This window comes from Pelobates fuscus, chromosome 3, assembly GCF_036172605.1.
Source record: "Pelobates fuscus isolate aPelFus1 chromosome 3, aPelFus1.pri, whole genome shotgun sequence".
Classification (NCBI taxonomy): Eukaryota; Metazoa; Chordata; class Amphibia; order Anura; family Pelobatidae; genus Pelobates; species Pelobates fuscus.
Genome location: NC_086319.1, coordinates 26,851,871 through 26,867,225, shown reverse-complemented (window position 1 = coordinate 26,867,225; position 15,355 = coordinate 26,851,871). Strand labels below are relative to the sequence as shown.

The window sequence follows — 15,355 nt, the reverse complement described above, 5'->3', positions numbered from 1 at the left end:
TAAATAAATACTTTCATATTCCGATAATTATACGAGGAGTATTAGGACATAAAAGAGGTTAATATTAGTTTCCTGGAATGTGACTCTTGGGGGCATGAACAATGCATTCACAGAACATAAATACACTTGTTATAAAGTAATATCCATTGCACATAGTCTCAATATTAGTTTCACAAACTAAACGTTCTATGGCTTCATTTATATAATTTTATCCATCCTGGTAAAATAGTTTATAAATAGTTTATAAATAAATAAACTGACATCAATATTCATAATTTGATATGAAAGTTATGAAATTATGCAGCACAAAACTTTCTGGCTCAAATAAATCCAGCAAAAACAGTGAACACATTAATGAATGCACCGAAAATGGCTTAAATCCAAGAGGAAAAAAAAATAAACATAAACGGTTAGCATTATTTACATAAGTCAGATGTATAATGAACCTCCCAAACATATATAAGTCTAACGGCATTATTATAGTTTCCATTTACAGTCGTCCTACATTTGCAGATCTTATTGCATTTAGTCCACATATTGTATTTTTCCATAATTTTTTTACAGTCTATTCCCGGTGAGTAGAACATTTAGCATGGTTTCGTAGCCCTGCAGGCATCAAGGTGCCGAAGGTCTAGAGTGCGTGGCTGTCATGCTGCCTATTCAGCATTCGATAGGCCTTGTGACATCTGTCTTATTGAGTCAGTAAATGCACTTTATGTTTGTTCGTGTCATATGGCGAAGTGTACTGACACTAAACGTGGTGTTCATGAATATTTTTCTCACTTTTCAAAAATGTTTCACACATGTCTATTTACAACATGATATAAAGAAAACTCACATTTAAAATACTTTGCTTTTCCTTGTTTGTGTTAGTCTCTCAGCCAGCTGGAGTGTCTGAACACCACGAATGGTATCAGACGAAGCAGATCTGGGAACAGCCATAAATTTAAAAGAAAACAAAAATACAGCCCGACTATATATGGGCTTAAGGAACTTTTTTTTAAATGTAATTCTTTGCAACACAAGCATTATAGATTTCCGCAAGATAGTATACATATTTTAATTTCTACAATTTATTTATTTATTGTGGAGATTTGAATAAAATAAACCCGGTCATTATCCTAATCAGAAAAAAATTGGAAAATTAAAATAAAAATATTTTAAAAAAAAATTAAATCTACTATTTTTAAAAGTGACATGGCGACTATTTTTAGGTTTCTTTGAGAAATTGTTTACACGTTTCAGCCAGTCCTGATCTATTACTAATCCAACGATAAAAGCAGCACTTAGAACCTTGGAGGTCTATTAAAGCATTCTTATTATAAAGTATCTTTAACGTATTAAAGTAGGAGCAAAGATTGGAAGAAAAACGCACACAAAAAATTCCTACTAGTTTCAAAATTGAACAATCTTGAAGGATTATTCCAATATTTACTGCAATTAAATGTTATTTATAATCAATACAAATATTATTCGGACTGGTCTTTCAGTCTCATGTTGATAATGTAATTAAATCAGGGTACACATAGATTTAATCTTTCTTTTTTTTTTTTTTACCTAGACAACTATGTAAAAATGTCACAATATATAGTTACAATATTAATTGTTGCATAGTCCCGTAATTAGATTTGTGGCATTGTATGAAATTCGTTAAAATTCTGAAGTTCTATCAGCATTTATCTTCCTATAATAGTTTGCTGCCTGTAACCGTTTGCTTGTGAGTGTTCTGACATGTAGCGAGAAGTGACTGATCATGAACGCATTCGTTTTCTAGTTTGAATTGCTATAAGTATTCAAAATGAGCTCTGATAATCATTCACATGAAATCTACGCACTAGAAATACTATGCTTTCAGTAGATCATCGCATTCATCAAGTATTGCTAAGAGGTCATTAAAAGACATGGTGCATCTGTTCAGCTTTCTGTGATTAAATGGAGAATACATTGGCATTGGTACAATGTGTTAATATGTGCTCATTATGTATTTTGAAAGGAAATAAAGACAAGCTGCATATAATAAAGGAACACTATAATGTTAGGAGTACAAACAGGTATTACACTTACCTTTTCTCCATTGTCGTGCTGGTCTTGCCTTGGTTGGCCTTGCCTCCATGGCTGAGTTGATCAATCTTGATGATCTCAGCCAATCCAATTTCTAAAGAATTGGGGGTTTTCTACAATCTCATTTTTAAAAGGTTCTGCTATATTTAAAATCATGTCTTCAACAGACCCAACTTTAAAAAGTTCTTAATAGGAAGGGTAAACTGCTCATGTTGGCTTACATAAATTCACCGAAGTGAATTTAATTCACAGCCCATCTATCAGAGATGCTAGCTAATTCTCTGAAGACAAAGGAGTGTAAAATACAGGCCTAACATATTAACAGCTCACTGAATGCTCTTTATTAAAGTTGTTTAATTTTCTGGGTGGAATTGGCCTGATATGCAAAAAAGAAACAAATGAAATAACACTTATTAAGACCTAAATGGGACTAACCTATAGGTGAGCTATTTTAGGGATACTCAATGCTCCAGTTAAGGCATCCAAATTTAGAAAAATTAGAAACATTCAACAGCCGGTTGGTGTCCAGTAAACGGACCTCATCATTTGCAAGGCCATCTATGCTCTTTAACTCAAACACCACAACTATCAAGTGTAGTTACTTACATCAAAGAGCTTTTCTATGTACATTTCTTCATTAACCTTTTCTCTTAAAATATCTTGATTTTGTCGAACAAATGAGATGTATGTATCAGCAAGGTCCAGTCCTGGTTTCTATAAAATACAAACAATAACAAATTGCACTGTAAGCATTTTTGTTGTATTCCGAAGACATTGAAGATGGATAAGTACAGTTTCATGTAAACAAATATAATAGAACAGAAAGCATGTTAACAATTGTATTGACTTGTGCAAATGCACTACAACCCTTCAGTATTCCTGAAGAGGAAGATGAATTGACTTTAACAACAAGTAGTAAAATCACGTGATAAGCACAAAACCTTGGTAAAAAAAAGAAAGTATAATTCACTAGATAGCATTCAGCAAATAATGCAAGAACTGTAAAATCAATAATTGCGTATAAACAGGACATATTTCGCGGCATAAAATAATATAAAACTAACTATATAATCTATAAATAGTGATGTCCCGGACGGTTCGCTGGCGAATAGTTCCTGGCGAACATAGCGTGTTCGCGGTGGCGGGCGAACATATGCGATGTTCGGTCCGCCCCCTATTTGTCATCATTGAGTAAACTTTGACCCTGTACCTAACTTTCAGCAGACACATTCCAGCCAATCAGCAGCAGACCCTCCCTTCCAGACCCTCCCACCTCCTGGACAGCATCCATTTAAGATTCATTCGGAAGCTGCATTCATTTTTTTTTTCAGTGCATATAAATGTTACAAGCAGATACTCCCCCCAGACACTCTGTGTTACTGCAGATACTCCCTCCAGACACTCTGTGTTACTGCAGATACTCCCCCCAGACACTGTGTTACTGCATATACTCCCTCCAGACACTGTGTTACTGCAGATACTCCCCCCAGACACACTGTGTTACTGCAGATACTCCCCTCAGACACTCTGTGTTACTGCAGATACTCCCCCCAGACACTGTGTTACTGCAGATACTCCCTCCAGACACACTGTGTTACTGCAGATACTCCCCTCAGACACACTGTGTTACTGCAGATACTCCCCTCAGACACTCTGTGTTACTGCGGATCCTCCCTCCAGAAACTCTGTGTTACTGCGGATCCTCCCTCCAGACACTCTGTGTTACTGCGGATCCTCCCTCCAGACACTCTGTGTTACTGCAGATACTCCCCCCAGACACTGTGTTACTGCAGATACTCCCTCCAGACACTCTGTGTTACTGCAGATACTCCCTCCAGACACTCTGTGTTACTGCAGATACTCCCTCCAGACACGCTGTGTTACTGCAGATACTCCCTCCAGACACTCTGTGTTACTGCAGATACTCCCTCCAGACACTCTGTGTTACTGCAGATACTCCCTCCAGACACTCTGTGTTACTGCAGATACTCCCCCCAGACACCCTGTGTTACTGCAGATACTCCCTCCAGACACCCTGTGTTACTGCAGATACTCCCCCCAGACACTGACACAGAGCAGAATAGGGACTGTTCCCCCTGCATAGGGTCACTTGGCAGATATGGATTGACACCTATCCTAAGGATCCCTGATACACACTGACACAGAGCAGAATAGGGACTGTTCCCCCTACATAGGGCCACTTGGCAGATATGGATTTACACCTATCCTAAGGATCCCTGATACACACTGACAGAGCAGAAAAGGGACTGTTCCCCCTACATAGGGTTACTTGGCAGATATGGATTGACACCTGTCCTCAGGGACCCTGATACACAGTGGTGGGGGGACCTACTGTCCTCCCCCCCTGGCCCGCACCCCTGCGCGGTGGGTGGGGGCCAGAAAAATAATGAGGGGGGGACCTACTGTCCTCCCCCCGGCCCCCACCCCTGCGCGGTGGGTGGGGGCCATAAATCACAATGGGGGGACCTACTGTCCTCCCCCCGCCCCCACCCCTGTGCGGTGGGTGGGTGGGGGCCATAAAAATTAATGAGGGGGGACCTACTGTCCTCCCCCCCGGCCCTCACCCCTGCACGGTTGGTGGGGGCCATAAAAATAATGAGGGGGGGACCTACTGTCCTCCCCCCGGCCCCCACCCCTGCGCGGTGGGTGGGGGCCATAAATCACAATGGGGGGACCTACTGTCCTCCCCCCGCCCCCACCCCTGTGCGGTGGATGGGTGGGGGCCATAAAAATTAATGAGGGGGGACCTACTGTCCTCCCCCCCGGCCCTCACCCCTGCACGGTTGGTGGGGGCCATAAAAATAATGAGGGGGGAACTACTGTCCTCCCCCCCACCCCCACCCATGCGTGGTGGGTGGGGGCCATAAAAATAATGAGGGGGGACCTAGTGTCCTCCCCCCCAGCCCCCACCCCTGCGCGGTGGGTGGGGGCCATAAATCACAATGGGGGGACCTACTGTCCTCCCCCCGCCCCACCCCTGCGCGGTGGCCATAAAAATAATGAAGGGGGGACCTACTGTCCTCCCCCCGGCCCTCACCCCTGCACGGTTGGTGGGGGCCATAAAAAGTATGAGGGGGGACCTACTGTCCTCCCCCCTGGCCCCCACCCCTGAGCGGTAGGTGGGGGCCCTAAAAAAGACAATAAGGGGGGACCTACTGCCCCCCCCCAGCCCACCCCCCCCCCTGAGTGGTGGGTGGGGGCTCTAAATAAAATTCACCCCCAAATCAAAGGTGACTAGGGGTCCCCAAGCCCCTAGTCACCCACCCCCCCACCCCAAAAGAAGTTACCGCCTACCTAGGTGATTTATGCCCTTTATAGATTTAAACCAGACTCTGCATCAACTGTGTAATTTTCCATGGGAGTTTTGCCATGGATCCCCCTCCGGCATGCCACAGTCCAGGTGTTAGTCCCCTTGAAACAACTTTTCCATCACTATTGTGGCCAGAAAGAGTCCCTGTGGGTTTTAAAATTCGCCTGCCCATTGAAGTCTATGGTTCGTGAACGTTTGCGGAAGTTGGCGTTCGCCGTTCGCGAACCGAAAATTTTATGTTCGCGACATCACTATCTAAACATTCTAAGAATTATTGACAATAGTCAGCTTTTGTCCAGACCATTCTTTTATTTACAACATTTGTGAAAGACCTTCCACCGAGTGACACATGAACGTGAAGGTCACATATAAAATATTATACAAGCTTTAACAATAGTCTATTTCAATTGAATAATTGGTCATTTGTATTGTGAAACATTTATTCCCTTGATTCAACTCTGATTTTTAAAATAGAAAAAAAAATGTATCTAGAAATAAATTTAAATAAACGCAAGTCAGTCTGATTGTACGCAGTTCTGTAAGCGGTTACATACTATGTTGACATGTTCTTGTGATACAAGTACTCTGTTGGTAGAACATTATATGAGCAGATATACACAGTGCTTATTATAACAGCTGACTCTTGTTTACTGCAGCTTTCCAACATAAACGGGCAAAGTCTTAAATGAATCTTTAACCTGCACAGAACTACTCTCTGCACAGTGTTAGCATTTTATTTATAGAATTATTATGATATACGAGTTATGGAACAATCATAGGATGTGAACCATTAAGATGGTCAATCAACCTCCGACACAAAGGTTGACCAGAAAACCTGGTTATTTTGAACTGGTTACCGTATACGAGGGGGTACGAGTGCAGATTGACCTGTTTTTATGTTGGAGTTGAAGGTGCAAAACAATGTGACGAATTAGAGTGAGCGCAATACTCAATCATTCTATAGCTTTCTCTAGAATCGGGTGAATTGTTGGTTTCAGAAACAGCTGGGACATCAGCCCAAGGAAAGACTTGCTGTCCCCTACCATAACAGAGAAGTCTCATTACACAGTGACAGTCACTTGGGGGCAACAACCCATCCCCTATGTAGCCTGGTAAATATTGGTCGTTCCTTTCATAATACATGGTTGCTTCAAAAAGCAGCTGCATGATGTAAAATTAAAAATAAACACTAAGATCTAGCTGCCCCTCACCTCCATCCTTTAGAGATCTAGGGCTAGACAGACCCACGCCTATGTCTACAAGTGTTTACACAGTGATGTATGAAGCTGAAATGTACATTATAAATTCAAGTGAAAGTCAATTTTATAGCTTTAAAAAAAATGTTTGGATCGATAAAATTGAATATTTCAATAACTCGGTACAGAGCACAGAGTGAGCATGAGTGAATGAATGGTTTGAGACTTTAAACATTGTTTTCTAAAAAAGATTCATGAAAATTCAGTGTACGTTTGGACTGTTAATAAATTCCACAGCTATTTGTTTAAAATTAGATGGAATACAATAGGGGAGATGTATTCACATGTAAATAGTAAAAAGAGTGGAATCTTGCAATAACCTTGGAAACAGCAGGTTTATATCATCCTCTTTTTGAATGATGTCTCATAAATAGTCATGTTGCATTCAGTAGATCTCTGTATACATCTCTTCATTTGACCTTTTCCAAATACATATATTTTATCCTTTATTATATTATTAGATATTATTTTTTTTTATTTTTTTTTGTGGTGCAATGGCAGAAACACAGATAGGCATAGACATGTCAACTTGAGATATAAAAGAGGTATCAATGCGGTTGTGATATGCATGTCAAAATACCAGGTAAAGTGAATGAAGGACATTGAAAAACAACACTTAAAATAATGATACACATACACACTCACTCACAGACACACACACTCACTCACTAACAGACACACACTCACTCACAGACACTCACTAACAGACACACACACACACACACACACTCACTCACAGACACACACACACACACACACTCACTAACCGACACGCATACACTCTCACTAACAGACACACAATCACTGACACACACACTCACTCACTAACAGACACACACACACTCACTAACAGACACACACACACACACACACTCACTAACAGACACACACACACTCACTCACAGACACACACACTCACTCACAGACACACACACACACACACACACTCACTAACAGACATGCATACACTCACTAACAGACACACACTCACTGACACACACACACACTCACTAACAGACATGCATACACTCACTAACAGACACACACTCACTGACACACACACACACTCACTAACAGACACACACTAACATACACACATACACTCACAGACACACATACACTCACTCACTAACAGACACGCACACACACACACTCACTAACAGATACGCATACACTCTCACTAACAGACACACACACTCACTGACACACACACTCACTAACATACACACACACACTCACTAGTAGACACACAGACACACACACTAACAAACACACAGACACACACACACTGTAACAAACACACACACTCACTAACAGACACACACACTCACTAACAGACACAAAGACACACACAGACACACACACACACACGTTAACACACTCACTTTTTTTTTTAATTCAATCTCCCCAGCCTCCTTACCTTTGGGAGTGCTGGGGTGCATTATCGTTTTCCCTGGGGTCCAGTGGGCTTCTGGGCGGCCGGCCGGTGACTGCATTCGGCGAGGGAGCACTAATCCTCCAGTTTAGCTCCCTTGCGTGCCGTATAGTGATGCCGGAGGCGGAATGGCGTCTGTGGCGAAACCGACATCGCCACGTGTCCTTGGAGGGGCTGCTTGGCCGCCTCTTGCCTTTGGACTATGGCCCTGGGAGATTAAGCCCTTTAAAAACAGTATTCGGCCCTAACAGAGTGCATGTCACTCATTCTGGCCCTTTTAATACAGTGGGGTCATTCGGTACTTGCCTTGTGTGAGCGGTGATACCCCAGATAGCTATGCCATGGAGCCTATTCATATAATGAAAGACTATGGGAAAGACTTTAGCTCCATGGCAATTGAACTGTGTGAATAGGATCTGCACTCTATTCGGTAGTTTTGTGCGCTCAGATCCCAGCTATCTGGGGATATGTGAAATGTCTGTGTGTTATGTGTAAAAGGTGACTTTATGTATTTTAAAGTGTTTTACTGTCTTTGTGTCACCATGTGCATAATGGAGTCTTGTTCCTGTCCTGGGAGGTAATTGGATTACTTCTCCCTTGTCTCCAGGAGAGAGGGCTCTGTAAAACCGGTCTGAGCTGGAAAGCCATGCTGGCAGGGGTTTTAAAAGATACTTTATTAACTTTTGAACCCCTAGTCTGATTCATGCCATTTTTTTATATGTTGTTCCCCTGAATGGATTGATTGTGGATATGTATTTTTGTGTAAATGTGATGTATGGTTTTAGAGTTATGAAAGTTGGGTAGAAAGTATGTTTTAACTGTATGTATAATTGAGTTTCCTCTCAGGATAAGGGGAGGGAATCTGTGGGATGTAACCATTGTGTGATTGGTGTATTGTAAATCCCTCCCTTGCATGGGAGAATCCTTTATAAGACAGTGTGTGAATAAATCTTGAGTTCCTGCTTAACCCTCAAAGTGAAGTGTCGTCTCATTATTGGGGGAGGATTTATTGTATGCTGTTCCAGTTTAACTGCTAGGAGTGTAAACCTATTTGCATGGTTTTTCCTATTCGGCTGTATACAGCATTCATATGCTTGAGAGTATTCATATGCTTCTCCGGTTTGGTGATTGTGGTGTCTGCCAGAGTGCTTGGAGTCCTCAGGAAACACTAGGAGCATCCTTTAATGGAGGAACCCAGTCGGGGTGCCAGGTGATCCGTTACAGCGTCATATTCCGGCTCCAGCATCACTGTGGTGCGCGCGAGCTGAACATGAAGATTAGTGCTCCCTCGCTGCCCGCCCGGCCCGCCCGGAAAGTTCCACCACTGCCAGCCTGGGGGGCCATGAGTTGGCCACCCGGCCAGCTCCTGGGCCCCCAGGACAAGAGGCTAGCAAGGCATTTGCCTGGGCGATTGGGGGCGTTTTTTTTTTGCTGCCCCCCAGAAAGTGCCACCCAAGGCAAATGCCTTGTTTGCCTCGGGGTAAATCCACCCCTGCAGGTACCACTACTCCGTTCGTCTCTTCTCCAGGGGCCTGTGAGGTACTTGTGGTCCCTGGTACAAGGACATCGTGCAAGTGCAAGAATGCAGGTCTTAAAACTCTGCTCCCGGAATCCTTGAAAGAATCAGGGAGGACACACAGTTCCATTGACCACTCCTCATATGGCGACTAGAGGTGCTTCCTGGGGCAGTACTGCACAGTGTGCAGCACAGCCATTAAGCGTCTCCACCCTCTGCATGAAGACACAGAACTTTTCTCATAGAGATGCATTAATTCAATACATCTCTATGAGAAGAGGCTGTTTTGCCAGGGCCGTGTTCGGCTTGCACTGGCTCTGCCCCTGATCTGCCTCCTTGACAAGCTCAGTCAATCCAATGCTTTCTTTCAGGAAAGCATTGCTATTGGTTCAGTACACCGCTTCTGATTATGTCAGCAAAGTAGGCAGATCAGGGGAAGAGCCAGCAGCTGAAGACTGGAATAAAGGTAAGATTTTACTATATTTAGGAGAGAAGGGGGGCCAGATGGTGTTTTAACACTATAGGGTCAGGAATACATGTTTTTGTTCCTAACCCTATAGTGTTCCTTTAAATAAAACTTAACATACAGACAGATATGTCCATGCTATGCAGGTATATGCAAATGTTTAGAAGCATGAACTCTCTAGGTTAAACCTTCGGATATTATACACAATATGAGCACAACAACGAAAATAGAAGGGGATTTGAAAGATAGATATTCTGTTAGAGGGGATTCATGGTTAAGTGAGACTTTCATCTAATGTTCATTATGTGTAATAAACTTTTTTGTTGTATTAGTGTAATTAGGTAGAAAATAAATACATTTTCTTTAACAGAGAAGTCAAACATAACATAGTATACATGCTTAAAGAAATACACACATTAATTGTGTTTATGTATTCACGTATATGTACATATATTTTCATACAAGAGAATTAGATTATATATTGTTGTACAGTCATCCGAGTACTCAATTATTTTGCCTTGCTTTATATCCAAATTGTAAAATAATAATCTTTTCTCTTTTTATAAAAAAGAACTATTTGGATATGATTATTCAACTTCAAAATAATTTGCATTTCCAGAAATAGGAACATATGGGTAAAATGATTTCCTGCAAACATATTTATACAAAGACTACTGCTGCAGAGTGGGCTCTCTAATAGACACCATAAAGTTACGGTGAATGCAACAGCTGGTGAGATTTATCAATTACAATTACAGTTCCCTAAAACATTTTTGATAAACTGACAAAGGTCAATTAAATGTTAATCTTCCCGACTTTATGTGCTGTATATCCTCCAAAAATGTGTTTCGGTAAAATGAACTAAAATCGCAGCAATGTTTGGCAGCAGAATCATAAAACCAGACATGGAAAGGGCTTTTAAATTGCATTTTATTTCCAAGGCTGTCCGCAGACAAAGAGTTTTCTATTAAAATTCTTGATGCTTAAGTCTGACTTTTCAGAAAACTAGAAAACACAGTAGGACAAAAAATGGTCAGTTTGGCTGAAGTCGAGAACTTTATTATCTGTCAAGTAGAGAAATATAGTTTCAACTTTAATTTGAAAACCACTTTACTTCTCCCGAGTTGCTTCTAGGCACGCAGTCAATCCTGAAAAGTCCCCTTCAGTTGACAACCTAAATAAATCACAGGGTGCCAAAGAAACCTTCTTGGTCACAGTGTCCTTATTAGGTTTTATTCTCTGTGTACGCAAAGTATTTTAATAAGTAACACATATTTATAGGTCTATTACGGTTTAGGAGCAGAAATCTTTTGGAAGTTGCTATTCCCTCTATGACATAGTAAGCATATTTACGTGTACACATGGTGTATATCATTTATTTCTAGTCAGTCACTTTTTTATCTCTCACTTTCTCATGCCTGATCTCTTTAGGACTCTTTGAAAAAAAAAAAAATGGTATCTCTGTATTATTCTTTTTTATTTTTTTTTTAAATTGCTTTCCCTGTGAATACGATGTTGGCCTGTTGTTCCTACAATCCTGTAGCACTTTGCTAAACATTTGAGTCCAATAAAAATGTAATAATGTAAAAGATACTCTATTATTTAGCATTTATATAACTGGGCTAAAACATTTACCCATAAATCTATATATTGTATAAAATAGAATAGAGTACATCCTATATAAAATAGAGTACTTTCTATATATTATATAAAATAGGGTACTTCCTATATATTATATAAAATAAGAGTACGGTACTTTAACTTTAAAGTCAACCTGTGATGATTGCATAGGATTGCCGTTTTCTTGTTATACAATCAATTGTTTCTTCCCTTACTACAATTAAAAGCTCCTATTTTAAGGTATTTCCATTTTTCCTGTCTCCTGATGAATCAATCATGTTTTTTAAGTGACTGTAACCAGTCCCTGGTCGGGGAAGCTGCCATTAACAGCTTAAAAGTCTCAAACACTTTATCTTGGCTTTGTGCAAATAAAACTTATTTGTTCTCTCTCTCCATCCTCAGACTGCCTTCCAGACCGGCTGCAATAAACCATTCTGGCTGTTTCTCTACTCTTTCTGTGCAGCTCTCACATAAATCCTGCCCCTTCTCTCTACTACCCCATGGAGGCATTGCTCTCTCTCAGGCTGCATTCAAGCAGAGGAATGTTTCCATGATAACAATTTTATGCAGAGCCTTCCTATTTCTGTGCCAATTGGCACAGACTGAATTGACTTAGAGGAGGGGGAAAGGGCTATTTTTTACCCCTGATTTTATCAAAATCTAGACTAAATTCTCAACAATTATGCTAGCACAATATATTGATAAAATTTGATTCTCTAACATTCAAGAGTACCATTTAAGCGTGTAAAGGTCATTCAGTTTCCTATAGTTGGTAAAATGGAGATTTACTTACAACACAGGAAATTTGTGACGGGTGTTATAATCTGAATTTGGTCAAATCTCACATGTAAAAAAGCCAAAAACTCTCACTTTAAGGGGACACTCCAAGAATCACTACAGCCTGTTGTAGTGGTTATGGTATCAAGAGTGCCATTGCACCCTCCCAGGATAAGTAGTCAAACTGTTTGCAAACAGGAACTTACCTGGGTTCGGTTACAGCAGCCTTTCCTGGAGCCAGAAGCTCCTTCTGGGAGCCTACAATAGCTCCACAGAGGTTTGCACAGGGCTGGCTCATTGGCTGAGAATGGCAGCAGTGCTCTCAACCAATAAGTTAAGCACTGCACCAATGAGCTTACATCGCAATGGCGGGCTGGAGTGATTATGGTGCTTGGACTGTTCCTTTAACATGCATACATCATGAGAGTGATGATGGGATCAATTGACATATAATGCAAATTAAAGCTCACTCCATTCTAATCAAGATTTAAAAGTGGTACTTTTACATTTTCATAACATTAGAAAGAACATCAAAGTGTTAAGCTGGAAGAAAAACATTAGGTTTTTAATTGTTTAAAAGGCCATTTTGTGGTCTAGATATTCTTACCTTTGTTAAAGGGACACTATAGTCACTAGAACCCTTCAGGTATTTTCATGTAACCACTGCCTTTTTAAAGAAAAGGCAGTGTTTACATTGTCCCCTGGGGACACCTCGTGTGGCCACTCCTTAGATGGCCACTGGAGGTGCTTCCTGTGGCAGTGCTGCACAGAAGACAGCACTGCATGGAAACGCAGAATTTTCCTCATAGAGATGCATCGCTATGAGGAGGTGCTGATTGGCCAAAACAATTTTTGGCCCCACACCCATCCCGCCTCCTTGCCGATTTCAGCCAATCCAATGCTGGATTAGCTACACATTGTAAATTCTGATGTTGTCACCATGGAGGTGGATCGAGGACAGGGGCGAAGGAAGCCCCGGGATTAAGGTAAGTTTCTTATTTCCTTCTAAGGGTGGGACAAGCCACCTGAATGGTGGTTTTAACAATACAAAGTTCTCAAAATAATTACTTCTGAAAAGCTGAGATGATCTTGCAAGAAGTTGAACCTGGGATTCTATGATAATCTAGTTGAAGTCCTGCCCACTGCTCTATCTGAGCATATTTTGTATCTCCATATCTCTACTATTTACTTAAAGGTGACTTTAAAAAGAAAAGGTGTTTTAAGATAAATGGAGTCTCTGCATTTAGTAAGCCTCATATTTATTGCACAGTTGATGGTACACTGCAGAAGTAGACTACTTTTAGTTAATTGATTGTATCATTATTTTTTTGCATTGGGTTGTTACATAGTCCAATTGAAAGCATTTCACTTAATGTATAAACATTATGAGATAAACCTTGGATAAATCTTGGACAGTCTGTAGCTACTTTACTTAGAGTGCCTATATATATATATATAAATATATATATATATATATATATATATATATATATATATATATATATATATGTTTTTAGATCCTCTTTCTCTTCCTGGTTTTCGTTATGAAATATGTGGCCTTCTGCTGCCTGGGGGCAATCAAAACGAAAATGCCGGTTGAATGCTATACTTTTTAAAGATCTTTCTATGATGGACCACCAAGTACTGGTCTAGCGTCTTGATTTAGGAGACCCATGTGCTTCAGCTTCCCTATCAAATTCATATAATGTACCAATTAAATGTTAGATTGGATCTTTTTGTATCAGTTATGCCATTATGCCAAAGACTTTGATAACTAAATGTGCGTGTCGCCACACGCCTGCAATAATTGTAGTAAATTTTAAGAAGTATAATATAGTAACCATGCTGTAACTTAAGAGACACTCCGGTCACCATAACAGCTTAATTTAAATTAAGTTGTTATGGTGCCAGAAGGCCCATGGGCGCACTTTTACCTTAAGGATGTAAACAGTCTACTCAATAAAGTTTTGCACAAATTAAAAATGCGCATATGATAATTTTGATGTTGGCCTAATTACAAAAAGAGCAAAGTGATAAAATATTTAATTGAATAATACCCCAAATTCCTTAATACTTGCTATTTAACAGCTTGATTATGCCGAAGAAAGCATGCATCTGTAAAATTCAACTGGTATTAATTGCATTTCAGATTTTGATGAGGCACAAAATTATTTACAAAAATTATTAGATAGTAACCCCAAATGAATGCTAACTTTTTTTTCTCCTATTAATACATTTAGAAAATGCCAATGTAAGACACTTCTTTTGCTTGTTTTTAAGATACACCTGATTCCAGGCTCACTGAATGTATCGCAGGTTCATCATTCAATGTTTGCATTAAGGGTTAACATATGGAGACACTCCACCCACCCTGCCTGCCTACAGACGTTTTCAATCTGTAGCCAAATGCTCTTTATTCTCGCTACAGAACACAAGGTATTCTTGTTGTTTAACTATAGACTTTCTATTTGTTTTATAAAAGTATTAGACAGCAGATAAAACAGATTGAGTCACTCACAGACCTTTTTAGACTATTGAAGCATGAAGACTTAAGCACATTAGGAAATCAAACATAGTCATGGTCTTCTATTATGTCACTGGTTACACAAGTAGCTGAATACAGGAGAATAAAAAAAAAGCTTTAATAAGGGTGTAGACTGGAGTTAATCACTAGTTAACCTGGCAGAGAGAGAGCGTACAGTTTGAAAAGATGATGATACATTCCTGGTTAATTATATGCTGCAAATGCTCTAACTTCCTGCTGTCGCACCTAATCCCACAGGTGCACGTTGACTCGTTTACAAGTCAATACTGGGAAGTACCAACTATGCCGTCGGTTTTCACAGCTACAGATGTATAACTGCCAACTAAACCTTTTATCAGATCCAACAAA

General features: G+C 40.3%; 1 protein-coding gene across 7 annotated transcripts in view; it reads right to left on the bottom strand.

Annotated features, from left to right (window-relative positions):
• The window catches only part of CADPS2 (calcium dependent secretion activator 2), a 416,067-nt gene that overhangs the window by 46,801 nt on the left and 353,911 nt on the right, over positions 1-15,355 (bottom strand). For 6 of the 7 annotated variants that reach the window (XM_063446829.1, XM_063446831.1, XM_063446824.1 and 3 more), the window contains one exon: positions 2,668-2,775. In XM_063446829.1, the coding sequence (XP_063302899.1) occupies positions 2,668-2,775 (108 nt within the window). Of the gene's footprint in view, positions 1-2,667; positions 2,776-15,355 lie in introns of those variants that run through there. The other variant, XM_063446828.1, reaches the window with a different exon arrangement.